General features: G+C 40.6%; 1 protein-coding gene across 1 annotated transcript; it reads left to right on the top strand.

Annotated features, from left to right (window-relative positions):
• Positions 1-7,273: 7,273 nt before the first annotated feature.
• On the top strand, positions 7,274-12,103 carry LOC133133744 (F-box only protein 40-like). Its single transcript, XM_061249918.1, has 4 exons — positions 7,274-7,482; positions 7,721-7,761; positions 8,017-9,894; positions 10,929-12,103. The coding sequence occupies exons 2-4, from the start codon at positions 7,759-7,761 to the stop codon at positions 11,130-11,132; spliced, it is 2,085 nt and encodes a 694-aa protein (XP_061105902.1). The 5' UTR covers positions 7,274-7,482; positions 7,721-7,758; the 3' UTR covers positions 11,133-12,103.
• Positions 12,104-12,271: the final 168 nt, after the last annotated feature.

Raw genomic sequence — 12,271 nt, forward strand, 5'->3', positions numbered from 1 at the left:
GCTATCAGTCTATGAGCACTAGAAGACATTGTTTCGATTTAACTCAATGAAATAAAAGAGCTCTTCTTAATATTTTATATTGTTGGTTGGTTTAATACTGTTGCCAATGAAAAGTCGTTGTCCTATACCATGGGTCTCCAACACGTTGCTCTCAAGCTACCAGTCGCTTGCCGCCCCCTTCTGAGTAGCTTGCCAAAGGCTGAAGCAGTATACATTTAAACACAATTGTTGCCGCGAGGCATTCCAGCCTACGAATTTAATAAAAAGTAAATCAGGCAAAATTAAAAACTAACTCAGTTTAGGCTACTTGGCTACGCAATAAGGTTTCCATGTATTTACAGCATTCAATGAATGAATGAAAGCGGCTGCCTTGGCTCGCAATAAACAGACGGGTGGAAATCCCGACACTCTTTCAAACTACATAAAGCTTAACAGTGAACCATCAAATACCCCCCAGATTTCAGTGCCCATCAGTCGCAACATTTAGCAATTGAATCAAACAGTCCAAAAGTTAATTAAATTCCAAACCAAAGCGAAAATCTTTTGATAGCCTACTGGTATGCTGCTCCAAACGAAACGCATGTCTCACAATAAAACGCACTTTGTCCAAAAGATCCTTAACGTGCTGTTATCTACGCTAATTTGTTATTGTTCATGAAGGCGTGTCTGGCAAGTTGTTATTTTATGGATTCTGGACTTCCATGTGATTTATTGTGTTTGAGAATATTTGCAATAAACTAAGTCTGTAAAGACTGACACTATGACTTACTAAACGGTGTTCCTGATTAGCCTACACTAATTGATTTCCTAACGGTTACAGGAAGTGTTGAACAGTGTTGGCCCACTTTAAGTGTAGCCTTTTACTTTATTTCTAAGAATAAAATTCTACAACAGAAGCCTAATAAGAAATAAAGGCCTGCCTTGAATACAAGCCTGCCCCAAATAAAGGCCTGTGCTTTGTGCAGGCTAAGTAAATAAAAGACCCCGGACACAATTTGAGGATTTACGGTACCCTGTAAAGAACGGAAAAAAAGTAGTTTTTTCTGATGTTGCTGACTCACCTGTCTGGTTTTCAACTGTGCCCACCCACTACACCTCAGAACCAACCCCTAGGTGCCACAGTTTGTATTGCTTATATTTTATTGTAAGTGGATATTCGTAAATTCTTCAAGCTAACTTTAGCTAATTTGCTTGTTGCTACCGATAACAAACTGGTATTGTTTTATAACTAGATATGTTGTCTTTGCTTGGATAATAAGCCACACAGTGGTAGATGGACAAGAACCCTGCCATTAAGTCAGCAGCAGGGCTGTCCAATTCTAGAATTGATCAAGTCCCCAAAGGAGATCATGCTGACTTAGTGCATGCTTCCAGACAGTCCACTTGGGTGCAAACTTACAGACTTTGCCAGGGGGATTGCCCAAATTTCATAGCAATAAGGATGTGATGAAAACAAATTATAAAAGCACAGCGGAAAAACAAGCAAAGAAGGTTGTGGCGAGACCAATGTAAGCAATATACAATTAATATACCTAGCCTAAATGTATACTAATTTGCAGATATTAATGTTCCTTATTTTAAATTATCCACAGCAATGAGCGAGAATTGAAATCTCATCTCATTAGTGCATTCATTACCCTTGCAGCCCTACTCCTGCGGACTTGTTGTAATAGTCACTTCAGTCAACATCACAGTAACCAAGACTGAAGTCAGTGAGGGCTGAATCCTGAATTGGAGTGCTCACATTTGGATGTAGCCTGGGTCTGTACGTAGCAGATACTTCCCTGCTTGGGAGCATGGAACAAGGAAGATGTGTAGTCAAGTTGAAAACTATTGTTCCATAAAAGGACATTCTGGTACCATCGTGAAAAGGAATGAACAGCTGTCATTTTTTTGGAAATGGCTCTGAGTCCGCATTGAACACATTTCCATTACAGAAATCAATATCGATACTACTGCCATCTGCAGTGTGCAGATGTTGAGGTGTCTGGTGACATACCTAGGTAAAATAGTAAAGAAAATGATGTGACAGACATTTATCCTGCCCGTTAATGTTATTTGGATTTTCCTGGGAATTAACAGAAGACAACTACAAGTACAGCCATTTTTAAAAGAGCTAGATTTAGTCATTTCAGAACCCTTATATATGCAGTAAGTATATACTGTATTGTAGTGTCCATTATAATATGCTTTTCTTAAAATTGTACACAGGCGGCCACAGGAGATTTGAAAAGATTGTGTCTTATAAGGATTATAGATTTTTTTCAAATGAGACAACATGGTCCAGTCACCCCCAACCTGGGTAGACAGTGTTAGTAAATAGTAAAGTTTTACCAGGAACCAGTAAGATGACCGTTGTCACAGGAAGAAGCAGATCCGATGTTCGTCATTAGAAAACAGGAAAGTTTATTACAATCAGGAAAATGTTCCAAAGAGCAATGGTGTTTGGTATGTTTTAAAGGATTACATTTGCATATATTCAAATATGTCTACAAATCCAAGTGTAACCTCTGATTGGTGATAAGGAATTGCGCCTATCCCAAGCACCTTGGATTGGGCCATTCAAATCCTTAATGGTTGTGAGGCCTTGCCCCGCTCCCCCCTGAAGTCCAGTGGAAAATCCCCAGAGGGGGAACCTTGAAACTGATAGCGGTCATTATCATATGTGAAGTGGTCCAATACACAAATTTGTCTGTCTCCCAACAACAGCAAATACAACAGGCTACAAAATACTATATGTTTATAAGGAGGAAGAAAATAAGATAATCTACAGGTTCCATGGTAGATGGTGGCCAACCCCCACCCCCATCCCAGTCTGGATTTGCTATCACCACCCACTGGTCCGCAATCTCACCTAGAGTAGCAGAAAGGCTGGAGCTGTGCCTGTACATAGCTTTGAGGAAGTATTGTCACGTCATGTGACCACCAGTGTCCTTTTTCCTGCTGACTCTAATCACAGCAAGGCATTGGTGGCAACCTGGAGCTGACAAGTTCCCAAGATGATTTTCTGCAGTTCATAATTCTTCACAAGCCCACCACTGGTTAACGGCACCGACAAATAGGGTCCCGTTCCCCCTGATGAAACATTAAATTGTGGCTCTGGAACCTGCCATGATGTAATTACTCATCACAAAAAACATGTACTACTGCCAATGCCACAGGGGGAACTTGAAGTCAGCAACCTTCAAAAGCTGGGAATGAATTGAAGTTGTCCTTCACATACTTCAATAGATTTGTTGCCTGGACAAAAACATTGGGATAACATAACAGTATTTGGCTATGGCATCATTAGATCACCACATAGAATATTTAATTGATTAGCTTCTGCCCTAGGATGCAATATACTTTATCATAAGTATAAATTGTAAAGTGCAGTGATAAAATTGTAGCTGTATCTGCATTCATTGCATCAATGCAGGGTTCTAACTATTCAAGAACAGGTTTTAAGCAAAATCGGTCCTAAAACCATATATAGTACACATGGGAGCAATACAATGGGCTTCATGCAAGAACCTCTTGTGCAAATTGATTTGTTCTTAAATCACTCATAACAGTACACAATACACACCCCCTTGCTGTGCCAATATCTACTATACACCACAGGTTTGAGTTCCATTAACGCTTTTATACAACAGTTACCACATTTGAAAGACAAAAAAACTTCAAATTAATGTTTTTTTAATGGAACTACAGTCACCGAGCACTTTATTAGGAACAATTTCACTTTATTACACCTACTTATTCATGCGATCATCAAATCAGCCTATTGTGTGGCAGCAGTGCAATGCATACGACCATGTAGATATGGGTCAGGAGGTTCAGTTAATGTTCACATCAACCATCAGAATGGGGAAAAAATTAGATCAAAGTTACCATGGAATGATTGTTGGTGGCAGTTGGTGAGTATCTCAGAAACTGCTGATCTCCTGGGGTTTTCACACACACTAATCTCTTTGGCACCATTCTCAAAAAATCCAGTTGAGCAGCAGTCCTGTAGACAGAAATGCCTAAGAGAGTTAATGAGTTAATGAGTTAATGTTAATGAGAGACATCAGAGGAGAATGGCCAGACTGGTCAAAGTTGACAGGAAGGTGACAGTAACGTAAATAACCATGCATTACAACAGTGGTATGCAGAAGACTCGGAGACATCTCGGAACACACAATGTGTCAAACTTCGAAGTGGAAAAATATGCTCACTGAGTGCATCTGCTCTGTGCTGTCTTGCTAGTTTGAGATCTGTGCAATAACTTGTATTATTTTTTAGTTGTCCATAATTCTGGAGTACCTGGAGTATTAGAGATACTGAATATATCATCCCACAAAAAAACAAAAGAAAAAATATTTCTTTATATGGCAGAAAAAGATATTCTATCCAGCAAGTTTATATTTTGAGGCACTAAAATGTTGAATTGATAAATTAATTAAATAGTTAAATTAAATGTTTAATGGTGTGATGGGAATGACATTTTCCTATGACTTCCAGTGAAAAATGGCAAAAGTTTGATAATTACAATAACAGATACCATATGCAGACAAATTTAGTATCATAAGAGACCACCAGACTGGTGTTTCAATTGGCCATTGATGTGCCATTTTGTCTTGTACATCTTTTTTCATCTATGGAATAATTTGTTAACAAAACATACTCAAATGTGTCAAAACATTTCATAATTTGATTTCTTAGCTTTTTCTGTTTCTTGTTATATTACTGTTACAACCTTGCAAATCGTTACTCTGTCGTTCATTTACTTAAATTTTTCTTTCTGTTTTTAGTTTTTCCTGTTTGATTTCCTTGATTTTAAAAACATAAGCTCTATGTTCATTCATTCATACATTATCCTAACCCGCTTATCCTGAACAGGGTCGCAGGGGGGCTGGAGCCTATCCCAGCATACATTGGGCGAAAGGCAGGAATACACCCTGGACAGGTCGCCAGTCCATCGCAGGGCACACACACCATTCACTCACACACTCATACCTACAGGCAATTTAGACTCTCCAATCAGCCTAACCTGCATGTCTTTGGACTGTGGGAGGAAACCGGAGTACCTGGAGGAAACCCACGCAGACACAGGGAGAACATAGGGGTGGCCTGTAGCGTAGTGGTTAGGGTAAATGGGATTTGCAAGGTCAGTGGTTCTAATCCAAGCAAGGCCCTTAACCCTGCATTGCTCCAGGGGAGGATTGTCTCCTGCTTAGTCTAATCAACTGTACGTCGCTCTGGATAAGAGCGTCTGCCAAATGCCAATAATGTAATAATGTAATAGTAATAATGCACCATCCGTGCCGCCTGTAATCTCTATGTTCTGCTCCCTAAAGCCCTCCCTGGTCAATTTATGTATCTATTATTTGAAAATATATTTGACAAACCTGGACAGAATTATTTTTAATAATGCTCAGATGGGGCACACTGACACCTAGTGGATGGAGATGAAAATGATCATAAAAGATGCTGTAAAATAGGGATCTCCAAACTATTTCCTGGAGATGAACCGTGCTGTAGGTTTTCATTTCAACCCCAATTTTACCAAAATATGGCACAACTGATTTTGTTAAATAGCAGATCAACAAGGTATTTTACTGTTGAATGAGCTTTATTAGGGTTGTGTGAAAATATACAAGATGAGGGACAGGGCTTGTATGTCTTTAAGTATTTGGACAGTGACCCACTTTTGTTGTCTTGCCTCTGTACTCCAGCACATTGAATTTGAAATAAAACAACTAAGTGAAATTGCAGACCTTTAGTTAAATTTGTGGAGCACTTTGATATGCGTCGTACATAAGATGGGAAAGAGAGGCCCAGAGGGGAAGTCAAATGTCATGCAACTGAACAACAGCAGATTAATGGGTACCTAAAGGCCTGCCCTTTTAATTCCAACAATGCAATATGTTGGAGGCAAGTTTCATGATTAGTTCATGCATAAAAAGAGCTAGCAAAAGGGCTAGATTTGATTCTTGGAGTGCCATCTGCATTTGACAGTTGTCTCTCAACACGAGGATCAAAGAATTGTCAATGTCAGTAAAGCAGGCTATCACTACGCTGGGAAATCATAGTCAATCAGTGATATAGCCAAGAAATTAAAAAATATTGTGTCAAAATCAACTGTTTGGTATAGAAATAACAGCTCATGATCCAAAGCATACCACCTCATTTGTCAAACAGTGTTATGGCTTGGGCGTGTATGGCTGCTACGGGAACTGGCTCAGTTGTGTTAATTGATGATGTCACTGCTGGATGAATGCTGAAGTATACAAAAACACATTGGCTGCTCAAAACCAAGCAAATACATCAGAACTGATTGGATGACACTTTGTCATGTAGCAGGACAATGATCCAAAACATACAGCCAAAGCAACCAATGAGTTTTATCGGGCCAAAGAGTGGAATGTTCATGGACAAGTCAATCATCTGACCTCAATCCAATTGAGCATGCATTTCATGTGCTGAAAACAAGACTGAAGGCAGTCCTGGCAGGGAGGATACCCAGTATTTGGTGATGTCTTTGTGTTGTAGACTTCAGGTAGTCATTGATTACATAGGATTTGTAACTTTATTTCAGTTTGTGTTCATTTGTCCAATTACTTTTGGTCCTCCCCTTGGGGGGGACTATGTATATACAAAGGGCTGTAATTTCTACATGGTTCACCCAACATAGCTGTCAAAGCCCTCAAATTAAAAATCTGTTTTACTTCAACTGTTTGTTTGCTGCTAACTAGAATTAACTAGAACTTCCAAAACTGTTATCAATGATTTTGCAGTCTGGCTAACAGAGATTCCACAATTGTCTCCTCTATTTTTTGAATGCATTTTCCTCGCAAGTGCGACAGATGTACACTCAGTTAGTATTTTATTCCTATTTAGTTGGCTTATTGGTCTTATACTACTGTAGCCTATCTACTTTGAGGTTTGACGCATTGTGTGTTCAGAGATGCTCTTCGGCATACCACTGTTGTAATGCATGGTTATTTTCATTAGTGTCAACCTCCTGTCAGCTTGGACCAGTCCGGCCCTTCCCCTCTGACCTCTCTCATTAACAACGCATTTCTTGCCCACACAACTGCTACTCACTGGATGTTTTTAGTTTTTTGCACCTTTCTCTGCAAACTCCAGAGACGGTTGCCCACAAGGTAACTATGGGACACACAGCTGTATCTCCTAGTACCCAGGGTCACACTATCCTGTCTTCACACAAGACATCTATTTTTAACATGTTTCCACGCTGCACTTTTAAGAGACAAACTAGAAGGGGCACCAGAGAAGATATGGTTTGCAGTCACTGCATTGCAAGCTACAGAGAAATATACCTAAAAACTGAAAGGGTGGCCTTTTCTGCTCCTGATCATTATCGTCAAGACAAATAATAAACATGATTATAATGTATCACACAGAGTTATGAAGTAGTTTTTAAATTAATATATAAGCTTATGAAGAGCAATCTACAGGAACAGGACAACACCAGGATAAGGCACAATAATTAAGGTATGTACATCAATGATTATTCATTCAAAGGGCAAATAGTCTGAAAGCTTGTACAATTATTGTATTTACAGTAATACTGATTTCACAGTGCTTGTTTGCTTTCTTTGATGTATGCAAATCAGAAAAATAGGTGGTACTACAAAGAGGATGTTGAGCATGATCAAAGCAGTACATGCTGCAAGCATACTGTAATCTATGTATTTTGATTTGCTGAAAAAACTCCTGTTTATCTTTTCAGAACACGATTCGAAGTCCATTGTGCTTACAAAAATTAATATGGTAAGTAATTATGAAATACATGGATTCCATAAAATAAATATTGACTAGTTCACATTAAAGAACAAGATGTAAATGGCAGCATCCTACAAACACAGCAATTATCAGCTAATGAGGGCAAAAAAGGCTATTACATTGATGAATGTTTAATGAACAAGTCTCTGCTTGAAGAAATGCAGATAAAATTGTAGCATTGAAATGTAATAGAAATAGCTTTTTAATTCTGTTTGACATGTATCTTTGCTTCTGTCTTCCAAGAGAAGACATAACAGGTCTGTGGTACGTCTGCACAGGCACTGCGAGACATGCTATAGCCAGCGCTGCAGGGCCCCCGTGGAGATCTCAGTCTCTTGTATAACCATCAGCTGCCGCCTGCTCTGTGGCGCTGTCTTCCACCTGTGCAAGGAGGAGGAGCACAAGCTCCTCTGCCCCAATGAGAAGGTGCCCTGCCTCAATGCCCACTATGGCTGCCCCTTCACCATGGTTCGCTCCAAACAGGCCCAGCACCTGGAGGTATGCCCGGCCAGTGTGGTCTGCTGCTCCCTGGAGTGGAACCGCTGGCCCTTGGAGGAGGCTAATGCAATCTTCTATGACAATATCCTGAAGGAGCAGCACTCTGAGGAGCAGCTGGACCTCTCCATGGCACTCAGAGACCAGAAGCACCTGTGTGAGAGGCTGAAGATGAAGACATTCTTCCCTGAACTGATGGAGGATGTAGAAGAACCTGAGCAGGAGGAGGACACTGGAGAGGTCGACCTTGAAGATGGAGAGCCGGGGGCTTCAGTGCCACAAGGTGAGGCACGAGGCTGCAACCTTAACAGGGTTGGATCAGAGCCAGAAGAGACCGACAACAAGAATGCAGAGAACGGGGTGGATGCAAACAGTTACAATCGTTGGGAGTCCATGTTCAGCATGGAGAAGGGAGGTTGCAAGCAAGCCGCTAAAGCTGCCGCTGATAAGAAATGCAATGAAGAAAAAGAAAAAAAGGAAAGCCCAAAAAATGGCCCTCATATCCAAGAAGAAGCACCAGAGGAAAGGGACAAAGTTGAAACAGTCATACCCCCTGATGACTTCACTAAGATGGGATTGGCTCCCTGGCATGATGGGGTCCTGGAAAGGCTGGGGAAAGAGGTAAATCCCAGAGAGTTCAACATGTATGTGGTGCACCACGGCCGCATGTTGATTCGCTTTGGCCAGATGCCCGCCTGCACACCCAGGGAAAAGGACTTTGTCTACGGCAGCCTGGAACCTATAGCCGTCCAGACTCTCCGCTCTTTCGACGTCCCAACAAGCTACAGGGAGAAGCGCATCCATCGTAAAGACCCATCCAAGAGGGCAGCCAGTGAAAACAAAAGCCTGGATACTTTAGACTTGGGCCTCACCCAGGAAGACATCCCCAGAATGGATGAAATCACTGCCACCCTGATGTGCTATGCAGAAAGGGAGATAAGGGGACACAAAATCTCTGAGTCCGTAGGGACTGATGGCCTGTGGGTGGACATTGGGACTCAAACCTATGACTTCTCCTCTGCGCCATTCAAGAGTGATGCCATCCTCGCCAAAGTTACAGCTGACAGGCCCGTGAAGCTGCATGTGCAGATCAGCACAGAGCCTGCCACAAGCAGGCACAACAAATCCAGCTCTGTGTTTACGTTCCTGTGTGGCCATTTCTTCCGGCGGGATGAGTTCCGCTCACACTTCAAGAATGTTCACTTGGACATCCAGTCAGGCCTGAACGGCTGGTTCGAGCAGCGCTGCCCCCTGGCATACCTTGGCTGCACTTACAGTCAAAAAAGATTCCAGCCTTCCACCCACAGAGCCATAGTTACCTACAACCAGGTGCTTAGCACCTTTACCCTCAGACCAGAGGTCTCACCCTCACTATATCAGGGAATTCAAACTGTCATCCCGGAAAGGAAGCATGCCCGAAATTTGGACTCACTCAGTAGACTGCCCTTTGAAGTCCTGGTGCACATTGCTGGCTTGTTGGACAGTTTCACTCTGACGCAGCTGGCCCTGGTCTCCAGGCTAATGAGAGATGTCTGCGAGACACACCTGCAGAAGAGGGGCATGGTCTCCTTGATGTGGGAGAAAAAGACATACACTCACAGAAGGTCCTGCTGGAAATCCAAAAAGGTAACCCTGACAAATAGTTAAATTCAATTCAAAAGTTTAATTTCAATTTTATTTCTACAGCATTTTTTACAGTGTGACAAAGAGGCTCAGAAAAATACAAAATGGGGAGAATAGGAAGGAAGAAAAAACTGTCAAACAGTGGTGAGAAAAAAATAAAAAAGACTGACTTAAGCTATGGAGAGCAAAACACTTTGCAATTATTTCAAACATATCGCTTAGTCTAATACAGTGGTTCTTAACCTGGGTTCGATCGAACCCCAGGGGTTTTGTTGAGACAGTCTCAGGGGTTCGGCAGGGGTCATAGAATATATGTCTATGTTTTGAAGAAATCATATTTTATTTTTCCAATTACGAAGGGTTCGGTGAATGCACTGATGAAGCTTGCAGGGTTCAGTACCTCCAATAAGGTTAAGAACCACTGGTCTAATATGTATTCTTATGCTTTGCTTTTAATGTATTTTACTTTCTGTCATTGTGTTATTTGTTAAGCACCCATTGTCAGGTTTATGAAACCTCATCCTGCCAACACCATAAAAAACCAAGGCTACTCATGACTAAATCTCAAAGGCTACAATGTTTGCAGGCTTTCAATCTGGAGGTCACAACACTGTATTTCAAAGGACATTATACAATTTGTCATCAGTGGTTATCAGTCTCCTCTTAAATTTGATAGGCATAGTGGAAACATGTTAATGCCTCCTATGGTTTCTGCAGGAATGGCCTGATAAAAGTTTGAAATCAAATGTTTGTGGTAGGATATTGTGAATGAGCCTCCAATGCACCTGTACTCTCCAAGATTGGCTTTTTACATTTAAATATTTAATGTGTTTGAAGCTGACACTGTCAAACTGAAGTATCTGAAATGAACTACCCAAAACACTTGCCACTTTCAATGTTTAATTTCACAATTAACAGGAATTCACAGTTTAACTAACTTACAAGGTACAAATATTAGCTAGCATCCATAACAAAAAACTATATTTTGCAAGAAAGACGGTTGCTGTTATTGACTGTCCCATGTTCCTTTCCCATAGGTGTGGCATTTCAGCAATCTCTTCTCCTCAGTGAAAAGATGGCACTTTGGAGATGTTCCCTCTATGTCTGAGCACCTGAAGCGTTGTCTGTTCTACCAGACTGAGGAGAAGAAGGAACCAGTGGCCTTGGCCAGTATGTCTAACACCAAAGCTGAATCTCAGGAACGCCAAAGTTTGGTCACCTTGTTTCTTGGAAACAAGTGACATGGAAAGAAAGAAGGAGAATGAGATAAAATAAAAAAATTAAAAATGTAAATCAAATTCCATTTTCATGAAGGACAGCAGACATAGACAGCGTGTGTACATTTTATTAAGTTCTCTCCAGCAAGCAAGCACCTATTAGAATATAACCAGTATCAGCTTTCAGTCTGCCAGCTTTTTGCAAATTGGCACTACATTCTTCCATAAGTAGCAGCTCCACTTGTTCAACAGCAGATCCTCAGCTTGACAGCTCAACTGTCCACATGTGCCAATTTTCAAAATTCTGGCAGGCCCACGATAGTTCCAAAGGTAGATAATGGCTACTGTATGTTTGCTAGCTGCAGTAATAAAGGTTAAAGGTTAAAGGTTAGTGCAGACATGTTTCTCTGTGTGTTTGTGACATACAGGAATCCTTTGTGCTGAAACCCAATAGGTGGAACTCATGGTCCATGCTGATTTGCAGTGTTACAATATGCTGACCTGTAATTTATGGAAATATTCTTATTTTCAGATTTTATTGGCAGACCCCCTGAGGGAGGGGCACACAGTATATCTGTATATTGAAACTAAACACTGTATTACTGTATTTTGAAATAATACGTTTTTTTTCTTTGAGTAAACCGGGTTAATTGCAATGAATGTTATGAACACAAGTTACCATTTTCACGTTAAGAGACAATTTCTGTAACCATATCTGAAATCCATCCAAAAGTATCTGTTTTGTATTATGAGCTTCTGGAATCAAAACACAAATGTTTACTTGGACAATGGATAGGTGTATTAGTTAAAGTAAATTTTCTTCACTATCTTTAGTCATGCTGCAAGGAATGCCAGTAATGCTGTCAAAGTGGTGGTGCAGTGCTGTCATTCATTTATTGTATGGTCATATGTCAAGCATTATAATGGGCTGCTAAAGTGTTACATTGTCTGCATACCTATTTGAAACATAAAATACAATGAGGTAAGGATACACTTCACCTAAATAACTGTATTTATGCCTGTTATTTTTTGTGAGTTAATTCTGTATTTTGTGGTACGATAAAAATACACCTCCAAAGATATCAGCACATTATTTATTCAAATATCTTTTGTTAAAAAAAACGAAACACAGCAGAGACAAATAGAAGGGATTTACCTATTTG

The sequence above is a fragment of the Conger conger genome, chromosome 7 (assembly GCF_963514075.1).
Source record: "Conger conger chromosome 7, fConCon1.1, whole genome shotgun sequence".
Taxonomy (NCBI): Eukaryota; Metazoa; Chordata; class Actinopteri; order Anguilliformes; family Congridae; genus Conger; species Conger conger.

Bases quoted from the DNA above. Each gene is read 5' to 3' on its own strand.
- LOC133133744 (XM_061249918.1), top strand. The intron at 9,895-10,928 runs GTAACCCTGACA...CCTTTCCCATAG, and splicing joins CCTGCTGGAAATCCAAAAAG to GTGTGGCATTTCAGCAATCT.